We start from the raw sequence: 13,583 nt of genomic DNA on the forward strand, positions 1-13,583 counted from the left end.
GGACAACGCATTCTGGGAGCAGCACCGAAAAGCTGAAGCCATTTCAGCCCTTGCTCTGAGCCCCTGACAGCTCCAGAGTCAGAGCCTGGGCTCTGTTCTGCTATTTCTGTTAGCAAGAGAGAAAACGCTTCCTAATTCAAACCATCCATCCCAGGCAAACCCCCCAGCAGTGCCTCAGGCTGCCTGCACGCCGGCTGCACTGGTGTTAGATTGGTGCCGCGGTGTGTGCAGGCTCCTAGAAGGGTAAAGCTGGTTCTGTCAGTTCAGCTTGTGCAAGTAAATTTACCAACACAAGCTAAATTGCTGTAAACCGGGTTTAAGCCGACATACGTGTCCACACACGCAGTGCTACTGGCCTAACTACATCAGGGTAAAAACTGCACCTTTAGTTACACTTGCGGAATTGTGTGTGTTGACCAGCCCTCAGCATCTCTCTCTCTCTCTCGCTCTTATTTTCTTTCCTCCCTCCTTTCCTTTTGCCCTGATACGAAGTTTGGTTCTGGATTTCAGCCACTCATGCTAGGCAGAGTATCAGCGTCTGTCAGGGGTTTGTCTGCCCGCAAGTTTGCGTCGGCTATCAGTGCAAAGCCCGTGTGGACAGTCTTATGTCAGCTTTTTGCGGTTTAACTGTAACCCACTGCTAACAGAGTTCAGTTAAACTGAAATAAGTGTGCTTTAAACCAAACGGCCTCGTGCCCTGGCTGAATGAAACCAGTTTAAAACCCCCACTTTTAGAGAGCAGGTGTTACTCTGGGTGAGTAGACAAGCCCTAGCAGGTGCGGAAGACATGGCGAAGCTGGAGAGAGCAATGCTAACCCATTGAAATGTTCTTGTCTTAGGTAAATATTTCTGACACTGACCATACAGATCTAGGCCCCTCCCTCCTCCTTGAGGAATCTCTGTTGGGAACAAGACCATTCACTTTTCGTCACCCAGCAGGAGGAAAGCTCTGGGTTTGTTTCCAATGGAAAGTTAGTGCCTGTGAAGGGCACTAGGGTGAATAACCCTGGGGACCACAGGATGGTTGCATCAAGGCGAGCTGCCCCGGGGTGTCAGGACAGGCTGGGTAGTTCGTTGTCTATGTCCCGGCTTTCTCACCGGAGACACATTCTGCAAGGTGGATACCCGGGTAACTCGGAATTGGACTGAGATTTCCCCAGACTCTTGACAAGGGCTTCCAAGGAGCTATCAGAGACGGCAACACATTGTGGCCACTTCAGACAAAGGTTGTATTTGAACTTATGACCTAGGTACAAGGTTTGACCATCCCTGTACTATGCTCTTTACTCAGCCCATGCCCCCGTTTGGTTAGGGTTTACAGCTCGTTCTCTAGTAACCCAACCTGCCGGCTCGCGTTTTGGGACGCACTGCAGGGCTCACAGCAAAGGCAGACAGACTCCAGTATTGATGTTGCAGCGTGTTTCAACTCGGAAGCTCTTACACCGCTGTCCCACTCTGCTGAACCACGGTACAGTCCGCCTCCGCTCTACCCCTTACCCCCCGGGGCTCACATCTGCCCCATGGGACAGCGCGTGGGAACTTTCCATACCTTCAATGGGTTTGGGTACAAAATGGGACGAGGCTTTGGTTTTTTTCACCCGGTTCCCCTTCATAATTTGACCTTCTTTATTGAGCCCCAGGAACCACGCTCGTCCAGACTCCTGCTGCCGATACAGTGTGGAAGAATAAATAACGTAGTAGTTTTCAAAGACCGATTCCTTAAATTTGCACTCTGGTGTGAAAATCTCCTGCAGGGAGAGAGAGAACACAAAGCAATGGAAGGAATTAATCACTAATCACTTAAACCAGGCATCACTGGGAGATAATCAATGTTCTCTGTTGTTACAGCCAGTTTAATGAGAGAGAGAGAGAGAGAGAAATATACAGAGAGCGCAGTAATATAGGGAGAGCAAGAATATGTAGATCTAGAAACTATCCCCTAAAATGGAAGGCTCTATGGTTGATTGTGAACCATACCCCATGCTGTTAAGAGAGCTTGCAGTGGATGTGCTTTCAAAGTGCTTGCACACCCAGCTTGCACAGATATGGGCCATTGCACATCCAAGCCTGGATCAGCGGGTGCAAGGAGCCCTGGAGAGTTTTGGGAGCCCTGTGGCTGGGTGTTTCTGTAGGAGCAATCTAGAGTGTGTTTGATAATTGCCGTGTAAAAGGGGGGGCCGCAGCATCACGGCTCTGTCACTCCTCTTCTTTTCCGGTCCCTGCCTGGTCTCCCCAACAAGGTCTGCAAGCGTGTGGCTGCCAGCATCAGAAACGGCGATCTCACTAAACAAATGCAGAATCCATCTTCTGGCAAAAGGCCGCTGTGAAGAGCGGGGGTGCAAGGGATGATAAGAGATGGGGGTTTAAACCACAAATTGCATTTTATTTTTTAAAAAGTGGGGCACTGAGGAGATGAGGGAACAAAGCCTGGAAATGTTTGAATACGAAAAAAACCAACAGATACATGAAAATTGGTTTTAAAATGTAACCCCCATTTCCCCAGTCCCAACAGCGCTGGGCTCAGTCCTGACCAAGAAGCGAAAATGGCTAGAAAGAGACAGCATTCGATCCCTGCTCCTGCAACAGCCCCTACAGACCCTTCAGTGAGGCTGCCAACATGCTCTCTACCCACCACAATTAAAAGGGAGCCTTTGGAGCTTTCAGTATCACTCCGGGTTATAGTACCTATCCCCAAGTGGTTTGGGGGGGATTACATAAACTATTGCTGGTATGGCAATAAATCTGATATGCAACAGACCTGCATGGGCAGTCGGCCTTGAAGCCAGAGAAGATAAAGTGCAGCAGAAAATGTCCAGTTCCTGGCTGCATGTAGTGAAGTCGATACCAATCATTAGCACCGCACACATTGAAAATGAAAAAAAACCCAACCCAAATCAATGGATTGTTTGGCCGTGTGTGATGCAATCTCTCTGGTTTCCTTAAAAATCAGTATTTCTGAGGGTGAGAGGAGGGGATGCAATGGGACCAGAATGGCCTTCCCCAGTCCTTTAGAAAGGTATATGAGGCAGTTTTCCAGTTATCAGTGTTTCAGGCAATCTCCCGATATCGGTTCTCTATAGTCACTGCCGTGACGGGCAGTCACAAAACACCCAGCCATTGCCCCGACTTGGAGTACACAGCTTACGTGGGGTGGAGACACAGGCCTCTTATATTGGTGTTTCCCCCTCAACTCTGCAGTGACCGATTCTGTGCTCTAAGATCCGTGAGAGTTGAGTGTTGGGCCACACACACTAACAAAGAAGAGAGATATTATATTTCCCCAGTGCTCACCCCTCTAAGATCTCAAAGTACCTTACTAAGGCGGGGAAGCATTATTATCCCCTGAAACTCCTATCATGGTCTGCCTCAATCTTGGTGGTCTCACAGTTAGACTGGGAGTGAGAGTACCAGGGGGTTAGTCCAGATTTCACCTTGGGGAAACCATTTGCTCTGTGACATTTGGCAAGTCATTTCCCCTCTGTGTGCCTCAGTTTCACCATCTAAACATTGAGATATAGTGCTCCTCTCCCTTTATAGGCTTATGCCTCGGTTTGTAGTCAGTAATGTTTAGACACCAAGGGGTCAGACTCTTTTAGAAATACTAGCAATCAGATTGATAGGTTGTATTTAAATAATCCAATTATTATTATTTGTATTGTGGTAGCCACTAGCCTCATGGTGCTAAGTACAGTACAAACATACAAAAGAAATGGCCCTGGCCCCAAGGAACTTATAACCTAAATCGGGTTGGATTTGTCCCTTGCAGTCACATGCTGCTAAAACAAACTGCTCTCCTCTAAAAGCAAAACAGCTACAAAATGTAAAGGAAGGTTGTAAGGCAGCAAAATAACCGTGCAGGAATCGCAACATGGGAGTCCATATTTATCCTCTTTCACTGATTCCTTACAAAACGGGCTCCGTTCATGTTAAAAGACAAAGAGGTTTCTCTCCAACGGCCACTCCTGCCAATGCGTCCTGGGATCTTGAAACCCACTGTGCTCTTTCAGACTCAGACTTTGTCACTAGCAATAAAGATTCTGCACCGGGAATTTAGCTGATGCCTTTGTTGATAGTAAATAAGGCAGACCAACATCCACCTCATTCTCCCAAAATGGCATTGGCTCTGCGAGGGTAAGAACAACAAACCTTTGCTTTAGGCTGCTCAGTGAGCAAATCTGACCAGAAGATGCAAAGGATGTAGATATGTTGGGGGAAAGAGTCCATTTTTCCAGTTACTTTTCCAGTTATTGACCGGACGTGGGACCAGATTCTGAAGTCACTCACACCTGTGTAAATCTGGAATAACTCCAGTGGCAGCTGATATCAAAGACTCCTCTGGGGAAACAAAAAGTGATCATAAAATATAGAAAGCAACAGAGGGTCCTGTGGCACCTTTAAGACTAACAGATGTATGGGAGCATAAGCTTTCGTGGATGCCGACGAAGTGGGTATTCACCCACGAAAGCTTATGCTCCAATACATCTGTTAGTCTTAAAGGTGCCACAGGACTCTCTGTTACTTTTTACAGATCCAGACTAACACGGCTCCCCCTCTGATACTTGATATAAAATATAGAGAGTGGTTTTGGTATCCCCCTGTCACTAACGCAGGTAACAAACAACAACTGGGATTTATGTCACTTTTCCAAGGACGATAGCATGTCCTGTCGGGGACAGACAGACAGATCAGTTTCTTCTGCTTGGTGGTGGTGGTAAATGTCACGCCCTTGAGTGTTGGCATCACGTTTCTGGTGGGGCCATTCGCTGATGTCGTTGAGGATGCTGATAAGAGGTGATTGAAACTGTCCACCCTGCTTCTTCAATAGATGTCCTAACAAACTTGACACAGGCGGGTTATTTCATCTCAACGCTGGGAATAGGCTATGATGTGTATTACTTTTAGCTGCTAATTTTACTAAGACTCTTGAGTGCTACAAAGCAGGGGAAGGCTATTAAGATAATACCAGCAGATCCTCTACCAGCTTTACTGTCAAAGTTAATTATATTAACTCAAGCAAGAAACTGTTGTTTCACTTATCTCAGTCTGAGTAGAGCTGCAAAGAAAGGGAATAACTGGAGATGTACTTAAATGGTTTCACACTAATAGGCTAGTTCTTACCACAAATACTGCACTGACCGAACTATCTGGCAATTTTGTTTTTCTTCTTGTTTTCAGAAATGCAGTAAGCTACTAGCCTGAGATGGAAAAGCTGGGGTGGGGTGGGGTGGGGCATGGGGCCTTTTTTAAAGTCAAGTTAGTGCTGGTGAAATTAGGGTTACCATATTTCAGCGAGCAAAAAAGAGGACGGGAGGAGCCCCGCCCTAGCCCCGCCCCTGCCCCTCCCACTTCCCACCCCCCCTGACCTCCCAACCCTCCCCCCGTTCCTTGTCCCCTGACTACCCCCTCCTGGGACCCCTGCCCCTAACTGCCCCCCAGGACTATTTAAGCCTCCCTGCCTCTTGTCCCCTGACTGCCCCAACCTTTATCCACACCCCCACCCCCAGACAGACCCCTGGGACTCCCACGCCCCATCCAACCACTCCCCACCCCCTGACAGCCCCCCCCAGAACTCCCAACCCATCTAAACCCCTCTGCTCCCTGTCCCCTGACTGCTCCGATCCCTCTCCGCACTCCTGCCCCCTGACAGCCCCCCCCAGAACTCCCAACCCATCTAAACCCCTCTGCTCCCTGTCCCCTGACTGCTCCGATCCCTCTCCCCACCCCTGCCCCCTGACAGCTCCCCCCCAGAACTCCCAGCCCCCTACCCCCCGCTCCTTGTCCCCTGACTGCCCCCTCCTGGGACCCCTGCTCCTAACTGCCCTCCAGAACCCCACCCCCTACCTAAGACTCCCTGTTCCTTGTCCCCTAACTGCCCCCTCCTAAGACCCCCCCCCAACTGCCCACCAGGACCCTACCCCCTACCTGTACCCTGACTGCCCAAAACTTTCTCCACTCCCCCCAAAAAGCCCCCCCCCCCCGTTTCTTGACTGCCCCCTCCAGAACCTCCCTGCCCCTTCTCCTGCCCCCCTTACCCTGCTGCTCAGAACAGGGTGTTGGGCTCTGTGCGAGCCGGACACGTGGCTGAGCTCCCCAGCACAACAAAACCCGGTCCCTGGCCCTGCACAACAAAACCCGGTCCCTGGTCCGGACCGGGTTGCAGGGGAGAGCTGCCCTTGTATCAGCACAAAGTGCTCTCGCTCCCGTTTTGCTACCCTGCATGGCAGAAACCGCTCCCAGTTGCAAAAGGGGAGGGCTGCACTTTGTGCTGAGACACTTGCTCAGAATGCAGGGCGGAGCTCCTCTCCAGCTGCTCCGGAGTCCAGCCCGGGACTTTCCTGCAGCCCTCCCAGCCGCTCGCTCTGCTGTGCCGGGGGAGGGGGAAATCCCGGACATTGTGAGTGCTTTACAAATTCCCCCCGGACGCTATTTTTAGCACAAAAAGGAGGACATGTCCGGGTAAATCCGGACGAATGGTAACCCTAGTGAAATACGCCAGGTGGGCCTCCCTGGAGGCAAAGTCCTCTCCCAATGCAACAGGGAGGGCACCAGCAGCACTGGTTCCCCACACCATCCTCCCAATGTGTCTCAGCCCTCCTCTCTGAGGGAGAACAGGGAATCTCCACGGTTTTTCAGCACCTGATTCGCACTACCTAGTGTGACCCCTGCCTGCTTGGTGTGGCGCTCTGTCCCCCTCGAGTGGCACCTCGCCTAGCTAGAGGTTGAGGAGTCTGCCCCAGTGTTGGCTAGGAGCTGTGTGGCTTTTAGCTCATGCAGTAGAGCTGGGGTGGGCAAAATTTTTAGCCCAAGGGCCACATCTGGGTATGGAAATTGTATGGTGGGCCATGAATGCTCATGAAATTGGGGTTGGAGTGTGGGAGGGGGTGAGGGCTCCGGCTGGGGGTGTGGGCGCTGGGGTGGGGTCAGAAATGAGGAGTTCAGAGGGCGGGAGGGGGCTCCGGGCTGGGGCAGGGGGTTGGAGTGAGGGCTCCAGCTGGGGGCAGGGGGTTGGGGTGCAGGAGGGTGGGACCGAGGGGTTCGGAGGGCGGGAGGGGGCTCTGGGCTGGGGCAGGGGGTTGGGGCGCTGGAGGGGGTCAGGGGTACAGGCTCCGGGCAGCGCTTACCTCAAGCAGTTCCTGGAAGCAGCGGCATGTCCCCCCTCCAGCTTCTATGCAGAGGCGCGGCCAGGCGGCTCTTTGCACTGCCCCATCCGCAGGGGCTGTCTCTGCAGCTCCCATTGGCTGCGGTTGCCAGCCAATGGGAGCTGCCGGGGTGGCGCTTGGGGCAAGGGCAGGGGCAGCGTGTGGAGCCCCCTGGCTTCCCCTACATGTAGGAGCTGGAGGGGGGACATGCTGCTGCTTCAGGGAGCTGCGTGGAGCCACAGCACACGTGGAGCCAAGCAAGCCCTGGACCCCGCTTCCCGGCAGGAGCTTGAGGGCCGGATGTGTCCCCTGGGCCGTAGGTTGCCCACCCCTATAGTAGAAGCTCCTACACTAAGCTTCAGAGGTCCCAGGTTTGATCCCAACAGTCGTCGGTTTTACTCTTGCATTTACACCTCTTCCAAATGGGAAGTAAACACTCCTGAGTCAGTGCCTTCCATCCACTCTGCTCAGGAGACGACAACCATACAGGGTGCAAGGTGGGGAAGAGTCAGGGAGGGAGGGTTCAGCTTTCGCCTTCTGACTCTTGGGGTGTTTTTTATTCATGAATTTATTCCCTGCCGTGCCTCCACTGACTCCCACCACTCATTTCACACCGGCCCCCAAACACTCATCACATGTTAAAGACTACAGCTGGAAAAAAAAAAAAGTTTGTTGAACCATTTTTTGGGACAAAAAACAGCTTTTCAAGAAAAATAAATATTTTTGCAAAAAGATTTCATTTGGTTGAAATTTTGCAGATTTTTTGGGGGGAGGGGGGAAAGACACAAACAGTCATAAAAAGTGGTGACATGTTTTTGGTTTTTGAACAGTGAAATTTCCTACTGAAAACCATTTGCAAAAACGGAATTCTTTTCAGCTTGTGATTTCAACAATAAAACCAACAACAGTTCAAGGAATTTTTTTTAACTGAAATTTAAGAAGTTTCCCATGAAAAACACTTAGCATTGTTTGCTACCTCAGTTCTCAGCCATTGGGCTGGATGAGAATCTGAGATCTAGGAGTGCAACGTTCTCCCGAGGACAGTGGTCCTCAAACGTATTTGATCGCCCCCACCTTCTTTGTGTCTGTAGTAGTTTAGGGGCCCGACCCCCCCACCACACAAGTATATATGCCGATATATACGGGGGCGGTGCTTCACTCGAGTCACTTTCGGCTTCTTTGTTTTTCACTTGAGGTTTTTTTTTTCTGCCAACGATCCATTGTAATAAGAGCAAAAGCAAAACTGTGATTGTGATCCATGCTTAAAATTAAATGTGCAAACGGATTAACGTACCGATGGCAACGACTGTGTGTAAAGCTCTGCAAGCTTAACAGAAAGCTGTCAAAATGCACAGCGTTATTTAGAGTCAAATGCCCAGCGCCATCTGAGGACCTGATACGTCTGGAGGAATCAGCTTACTAGTTATGCATTGCTGTGGGGAAAATGTGTGCAGTAAGTTTTTTTTCCTAAAGCTTCTCACCTCCTGCCCAGAACACATTCCGCTCCCCCCAGTTTGAGAACCTCTGCCCTAGGAGAGCTGCAAAGTCCAATAAAAAAGAGTGAGTAGATTTGCTATTTAAAAAACTAATTTTGATCTGATTTGTGCTAACTATTTCCGTTGAAAAATGCCTATCTACATGGCCACCCAGATGTTTGTGGGAGATTAGATTAGGAAGATGGATCTATATTCCACTGATGCACGCACACTCACCGAAAACAACACGGGAATCTGCTTGCACTCCCAGGGATTAGCTACATTTCATTTAACCGCCACCTGACTGGGAAGTGATTACAGGGCTCTGTGGCTGTGACACCGCTCATTGAGAAAATGACTCTAATGTTCTGTGAATGAGCAATGCGGCTGGACTGCACAGGGACTGCAGAGGGACTCAGATGTATGCACTACTGGGAAGGCGCCACAACCACTTGTGCTACTACCACGAATCAGACACAATCACAGAAGGGACGTGCCGTAGGGCTGGGCAGCCGTGGGCTAACACTGAGCGAGCGTTCTGCCCGGAGAGCATAATGCCAGGGCCAAGCGGGTGTCACACGCCAACGGCACCGGCATAACAACGCCACAACGTCCGACCGCAGGGGCTGCTGCTTCCAGCAAAAATGCAATGTTAGCCCCTGACCCTGCAAGGCCCTGCGTGCCCTTGACTCTCGGGGCTTTGCAGGAGGCAGTCAGGACCGGTATTTGGCACCTGAACTGAAGTCTGGGGCAAGAGCTTGCCGCTTAGGGAGTTTTGCTAAATTACTCTTCCTTTTCCTTCCCTTCATTCATCAGTAATGCACAGTCACTGATGCTTAGCTGCAGTGGCTCTCCGTTTGGGCCTAATCCTGGCCGGTGCAGAGCCAGCTGCAATTCCCCTCACAGGAGCAGGAACTGCAGCAGGGTGCCCAATGCAATCGCCATTCACATCAATGGATGCCTTTCCATGGACTTTGCCGGCTGTTAGATCCAGCCCCGATGCTCAGCACCTCTCAGGATCAAGCTCCCATTCCCAGTATTTTTGAAATCACCGAACAGAGAGAGAACAACTATACACCGAAAGGAGAAACACTGGCTTCATGAAATCAGTCGCTGAAATTCGCCTCAGTAAAAGAATGCAGCCATTCTGCAAGTGATATACGGCATTGTTAGGGAGGGATCTGAATGACGTGCACTGAAATAGCGAAGTCATTTATTGCCGGAATAATGTGTTTGCGTTGTTCAGAGTATTTACGGGCTTCTCTTTACTTGCAGAACAAGACTCGGGCCGGATCCTCAGCAGGTGTCAATCAGCAAAGCTGCACTGCAGTCAGGGGCAGGAGGACGATTTATACCAGCTGAGAATGGAGCTCACATTTATTAAACTTTTGTTAAATATTGAGACTTTCCCACGTGTATTCAGCAGAAGTAACAACTAGTAATCCTAGTAAACGTCTTAATTTTTAGCATTGTCTACGCTCATAAGAGCTGCATTTTGCTGAGCTTACAGAGGTGGCACTAGACAGGGGTAGGCAACCTATGGCACGTGTGCCGAAGGCAGCACGCGCGCTGATTTTCAGTGGCACTCACACTGCCCGGGTCCTGGCCACCGGTCCGGAGGGGGCTCTGCATTTTAATTTAATTTTAAATGAAGCTTCTTAAACATTTTTAAAACCTTATTTACTTTACATATAATAATAGCTCAGTTATATATTATAGACTTATGGAAAGAGACCTTTTAAAAACATTAAAATGTATTACTGGCACATGAAACCTTAAATCAAAGTGAATAAATGAAGGCTCGGCACAGCACTTCTGAAAGGTTGCCGACCTCTGCACTAGACATTATGAAAGCACCTCTGCCATGTTTCCATAAACACTCCTCCACCCAAAAAGAAAGGATGGATTTGCTGGACAGTCTTTAGTTCACAGGGATTTTTCTCCAATTACAGACCATGGCAAGTCTCCCACTCACTTCCATGAAAGCAGCTCTTTAGGAAAGCCATGCTAAACGTTGACCAGGTTGAGGACATAGATAGCATTAATATCATTTAATATCATCGTGTGCGGTGCTCTATGGATAGAATACAGACATGGTTCCGACCCAAAAGGATGTGTAATTTAGGGTTTGGTCCTGCATACCCTGATGAAGGGAAATGGGCCTTTACTCATGCAAGTAGGTCTTGCTCACATGAGTAATCCCACTCAGGAAAACTGGGGTAGTCCCATGGAGACTGGGGTAGTCCCAGACAAGTACCCCCACTGATTTTAATGACTTGACTGCTCCCATTGACTTCCATAGGACTCCACACCTGGGCAAGAATCATAGAATCATAGAAAATTAGGGTTGGAAGAGACCTCAGGAAGTCAACTAGTCCAACCCCCTGCTCAAAGCAGGACCAACCCCAACTAAATCATCCCAGCCAGGGCTTTGTCAAGCCGGGAGTTAAAAACCTCTAAGGATGGAGATTCCACCACCTCCCTAGGTAACCCATTCTAGTGCTTCATCACCCTCCTAGTGAAATTGTTTTTCCTAATATCCAACCTAAACCTCCCCCACTGCAACCTGAGACCATTGCTCCTTGTTCTGTCATCTGCCACCGGTAGTTGAAGGCTGCTATCAAATCCTCCCTCACTCTTCTCTTCTCCAGACTAAACAATCCCAGTGCCCTCAGCCTCTCCTCGTAAGTCATGTGCTCCAGCCCCCTGATCATTTTCGTTGCCCTCCGCTGGACTCTCTCCAATTTGTCCACATTCTTTCTGTAGTGGGGGGCCCGAAACTGGACACAATACTCCAGATGTGGCCTCACCAGTGCTGAATAGAAGGGAATAATCACTTTCCTTGATCTGTTCCTACTAATGCAGCCCAATATGCCATTGGCCTTTTTGGCAACAAGGGCACACTGCTGACTCATATCCAGCTTCTCATGCACTGTAATCCCCAGGTCCTTTTCTGCAGAACTGCTGCTTAGCCACCACTTGCCCCATATTCACAGAGCCAGTTATCTCATCATAGAAGGCAATCAGGTTGGTCAAGCATGACTTGCCCTTGGTGAATCCGTGTTGACTGTTCCTGATCACCTTCCTCTCCTCCAAGAACTCATCTGAGTTTTCAGGACCCAGGATCTCTTGATACTAGATCATCTTACTAATGGATCTTACTTCTGAGCTGACCATTGTCACTAATACGGTCATCCTGTGCATTTTTTAAAGTGCTTGACGGAGTAAAAGAGCCCAAACCTGCCTGATCAGCGTTGACCTCGGAAGGGCTGTACATGTTACAATCCTGACACTCATGTAGCCTCCAATTTAACAAAAGCAGACACAAAGGCTGCATGCTTTAACTCCTCTCCTACAGCCGAACCACTCACTTCCATGGCCAGCAATGGCTGTTCGTGCACACACGCATGCACACACACGAGCACACACAGGGGTAAATTAGAGGCAGGCGAACAGGCCCAGGGAGCTCACAGACTGTGGATTTGAGGACTGACAACAGAGTTGCTTTACGTATGGCATTAGTTCTGAGCTGACAGTGTAGCAGGCAATCTGGTGGCAAACGTACTAACCCAGAGAGTTTGCAAATGAAATATTTGATCCTTTGCTTCATTTCCCACTAAAGATGGGCCCAAAATTAAGATCTAGGATCAGGTCGAGATTTTGTCTCCTAGCACCCAAAAACTAAGAGTATGTTTGGATTTAAGGGGCTGGTTTGTCCGCTTTATGCAACATAAACTTGGGATCCAAATACAAGTCCAGATTTTAATCCCTCTAAGGGGTTGGAAGACATTCAGAACTGGAGCTCTGGTCTCATTCTAACTTAATTTAGCTACAGAATTCAGTGCTATGCTTTAAAAAAGCAATTGCCTCTCAGGAAATGAGAAATGTAACAATGCAACCACCACAACCGCCTTAATGATCCTTTGGGCCTGGGCAGATTCCAGCACAGATTCTGTTTTTCAATTCCTTATCTGAGAATCCCAACACATCCCTTGCCTCCGCTGCATTCTGGTTATCTGACCAAGTGTCTGAAATAGGTAATGATGCTATAAACAGCTCTGACTCTGAAGGACTAGCCGGAAACACCTCTCTGCACTCAGAGCCATTGATTACCAGGCTGCGGCAGGAGGGGAAAACAAGATGCAGTTGTGTGACAGTTAAAATGGAGATTCTTAAATCAGGAGAAACAGAACCTTATCTCCCAGCCTGCTGAAGCCTGCAATGAACATTGAGGAAACGTAATCACGCAGAAACCCTAAACATGAGGTGAGAGCAGATTATTTTATCTTGTAATCTCTGTGGGTCAGGGACTTTCTAGTCTGTTCAGTGCTAAGCACAGGGGGCCACCGAGCCAGACTGGGGCCTCTTGGCCATAGATATTAATAAATAACCTTGCATAGACCCTGAGCTCAGATTCACAATAGTATTTACATTGCTGTATTGCCCTAGAGGCTGTAACTGAAATCCAGGCCCCATTGGACGGGGTGGTGTATGTACACTTAGAAAGAGACGGCCCCCGGCCCCGAAGAGTTTATGTTGTAAACAGGCAGGCACACACAGTGGAGGGACAAAGGGACTGTTAATTTCCCTGTTTTACAGGCAGGAAATTTGAGCACTGAGAGATGAAGTGACTTGCCCAAGAGACTGTGGCAAGGCTGCACACTGAACCCAGACCTCCAGCATCTTAGACTAGCTTAGTCACAAGGCTACTGTTCCCCCCCTAAATGTAGTTGGAAGTTTACACTGATAACCCAGAGGGCGTTCTAGCTCTCCAGGAGATGGATTTACGGTTGTGACTGCCATGTAAGACATCCTTCAAGAAGGCCCTGATCCACTTCTCACTGAACTCAGTGGCAACCCTCTGACTTCTTCAGCTGTTACAACCCTATCCTGTTTATGCTGTCACACAACGTGATGATGGTTCTCTGGCCCTGAAAGTGATTTCAACTCCTTCCTCTGCGACAAACAC

The 13,583-nt window shown here is 49.4% G+C and overlaps 1 protein-coding gene across 3 annotated transcripts in view; it reads right to left on the reverse strand.

Moving 5' to 3' along the window:
• FGF12 (fibroblast growth factor 12) overlaps positions 1–13,583 on the reverse strand; it is a 291,251-nt gene that overhangs the window by 7,621 nt on the left and 270,047 nt on the right. For all 3 annotated transcript variants that reach the window (XM_054040796.1, XM_054040795.1, XM_054040794.1), the window contains exon 4: positions 1,550–1,748. In XM_054040796.1, the coding sequence (XP_053896771.1) occupies positions 1,550–1,748 (199 nt within the window). The remainder of the gene's footprint in view (positions 1–1,549; positions 1,749–13,583) is intronic.

This window comes from Malaclemys terrapin, chromosome 9, assembly GCF_027887155.1.
Source record: "Malaclemys terrapin pileata isolate rMalTer1 chromosome 9, rMalTer1.hap1, whole genome shotgun sequence".
In the NCBI taxonomy this organism is placed as follows: Eukaryota; Metazoa; Chordata; order Testudines; family Emydidae; genus Malaclemys; species Malaclemys terrapin.